At 57.1% G+C, this 3,014-nt stretch overlaps 1 protein-coding gene across 1 annotated transcript; it reads right to left on the bottom strand.

Annotated features, from left to right (window-relative positions):
- Positions 1–1,548: 1,548 nt before the first annotated feature.
- SPRG_12160 (hypothetical protein) lies at positions 1,549–2,388 on the bottom strand (the record flags this gene model as incomplete). Its single annotated transcript, XM_012351131.1, has 1 exon — positions 1,549–2,388. One exon carries the CDS (start codon positions 2,386–2,388, stop codon positions 1,549–1,551), a length of 840 nt encoding a protein of 279 aa, XP_012206521.1.
- Positions 2,389–3,014: the final 626 nt, after the last annotated feature.

Below are 3,014 nucleotides of genomic sequence, written 5' to 3' on the forward strand. Positions count from 1 at the left end.
TCGCGCACTTCAATTCGGAATCGACGTCGACAAGCTCGCTGTAGCGGGTCTTGAGCTTGCTCCAAAAGTTGCGTACCTCCTCGAAGCTCGTCTGATGCCACCGACGCGCCTTGACCGTCAAAGCGAGGGCGACAATCGCTTGGGCCTCGGTATTTTCTTTTCCTTGCAGGCGCGCGAGCTCGTGCACACTGTCAGCGATAGTCTGGTTGTGCGCCAGCTGCTTCTTGAGCACTTCGGCGCACTCGGCGCGTCTGGCGTCCTCCACGACCCGGAGCTGGCGCAACTTTTCGAGCTCGTTCCCGCGCGAGGACGAGCCGGAGAAGAGCCCCCAGCACCAATTGTAGGTCGAGTCGTTGCAGTCGACTTGCCCTTGCCAACGCACGGCGTCTTCTGCCGATATCACTTGGGCTTTTGCAGCAGCGACCTCGACCTCGAAGCGCTTGGCGGCCGCTTCCCGGTCCTTCTTCTGGCTCGCGCCCTTCGCCTTGTTCTCGCCGTGCTCTTTGTTCTTGCGGATGGCGGCTGTGGTGGCCTTGGTGGTCGCGTCGAGGCTCGCCTGCGCAATGACCGCAGCCGCCTTCGACGCGGTCACGAGCTCGTTCGCGATGTTTTCCATGCGCGCGGCGACCGTGCTCGTCCTGACGAGCAGCTTCTCGACCACGTCCAACTTGTTCTTCTCGAGAAAGAGGAAAATCATCTTGTGGTTCTTGAGCACTTGCATGCACGCACTCAGAGACGCGTCGGCGGCAATGTCCGTGTCGACGACGAGCGTCTGGTAGCAACCAAGCGTCCCGACGATCGTGGTGTTGCACGGATAGCCGTGCGAGGCAGCAATCGCTGTCTCGAGCATGGATGCCATTTTTTGAAGCGTCTCCATGCAGCACTCGACGCTCATGGCCTGGAGAAAGGCTTCCTTGCCCGCGACCTTCTCCAGGAGCTGGCCGTCGAGGAGCGCGGGCTGGACGCCAGTCTCGTAGCAGTCGTACGATGTGATCACGAGCGTGGGGTTGGTGGTCGATGGCATCGGCGACGGCAAAATGAAAATGGTGCCAAACCGAGTTCACATCGACGCTTCGGATTGCTGGCTACTTGATGCACTCGGCCCACTCCCATGCACTCGATAGGCAAAGCAGTGTCCAAACTTGACAATTTGACGCAATTTGTAAAACGTACTACAAAATGTGTAGTACGTTTTACAAATTGCGTCTGATTGTGATCATTTGATCATTTAATGATCGCTGATGACGGGCAAGGCGCAGAGAAAAGGTTCACTGGTATCTCCATCTACCTTAATCTTTCAACACAGCTGGAACGACGACGGCTCCAAGCTCGTTGTGGTTAGGTCTATTTTGGAGCTGTTTGGATTCTCGACTCGATGACGCCCAAGCGCGTCCTTGCGTAGCTTTTTCTTAACTAATTTGTACTACACACTCGCAAAATCCGCAAACACAGCCACCTTTTTAACAGCGCTGGCTCGCGACCTTGGGTAGAACAGCGTAGCATGCAACCCGTTTCGTTCTGTGAAAGATCCTTACTCGACTCGTTGTGTTACTGCAACAAAAGCAGAGCATTGGCGTGCTGTTGCGCGAGGTGTTGGAAGTCCCGGAGGCACATCAACTGGAAATCGGCATCGTCCATCTCGGCAAGAAGACGCACTTGGTCGTGTGCCGAAGCGTACTTGGCTCGGAGCTTCGAGACCGCCTCCCGCACCCCTTGCAGCGCCGTGAGCTGCTCGCCCATGGCCTTTCTTGCACGCTCGCATGTCTGGACCTGCATTTGTAGCCTGGCGACCACCGAATCGAGCTCCTTGATCGCGGCTTGCGTTTGGCGCAGTGCATCTCGGCTACGCGTCGACTTGCTGCGAAGCTGAGCAAGCGTTTCGTTGGTGCGGCCAAGCTGAAGAAGCGCCGCGTCGAGCTTGTTCTGGATCGCGACGACAATGCCGTCGACCTGCGAGTAGAGCGGAATCATGCGCTTGTAGTCGCCGGAGATGAGGCCGGCAAAGAAGCCGTGCAACGGGATCGAGTCGTAGACTGCGTTGGACCGGCGCTGGAGGTCATCTCGGATCACGCCTCGAAGTCGATCGACTTCGCGCTGCTCCCGCACCGCGGCTGCCTCGTGGCACGCAGTCTCTGAGGCGTACGTGGCACTGCACGCCTCGTGGGCGGCCTTGTAGCGCATTGCCTCTTGGTGCTTCGTCGTCACATCCACGAGGTGCACGTTGACTTGCAACAGCTGTGAATCCATGCGCCCGAGCTTGGCGTTGCAATGTTCGACCGCTCGGTCGTTCTCTTCCTGGAGAGCGTCGAGGATAACCTCAGCCACGAACGCGAAGACCACTGGATGGACCGTACTGAGGCTCTCAATCCAATCCGACGCCGTCGCCATGTCGAAGGGACTTGATAAATGACCCGAGCAGATCATGCATGGGCTCGCTCCGGGATTCTGCATCGGTCGAAAATTTCACGCCAAAGCGGAGCCTTTCACAAATGGCGTATCCTCAGTGCCGAGTTGATATATCTATCATTTCTGTGCCTGATCAGCGTCGTCGAGCCGTTTCATATTTCCATATGTCTTTCAATTGAATCGGATTGTCAAATTGTCAAGTTTGGATACTGTTTTGCCCATCGCATGCGCGGTCGAGTAGCAAGTATCCAACAAACCGAATCAATGCGTCGATGTCGAATCGCAAGCACTTGGGCGATTGACTACATTGCGTTCATTTTCAATTTTGCTGGCCGACCACCAACCGAGTAGTGTTTGTGATGACATCCATCGACATGACCAAGCCGACCAACAACGCATCCGCATCCGTGTCCAGCAACCCAGCACTCGAGTCCGACATCAAAGACTCTGCGCAGCAGCCCAGCGACAACAAGCCCACGGCCAGCAACCAAACACCCGAGTCCGACGACGCAGTGCAGCAGCCCAGCGACAACAAGCCCACGGCCAGCAGCCTGACACCCAAGTCCGACGACGCAGCGCACCAGCCCAGCGACAACGAGCCCGCGGCC

Source organism: Saprolegnia parasitica (assembly GCF_000151545.1).
Source record: "Saprolegnia parasitica CBS 223.65 unplaced genomic scaffold supercont2.75, whole genome shotgun sequence".
Classification (NCBI taxonomy): Eukaryota; Oomycota; class Saprolegniomycetes; order Saprolegniales; family Saprolegniaceae; genus Saprolegnia; species Saprolegnia parasitica.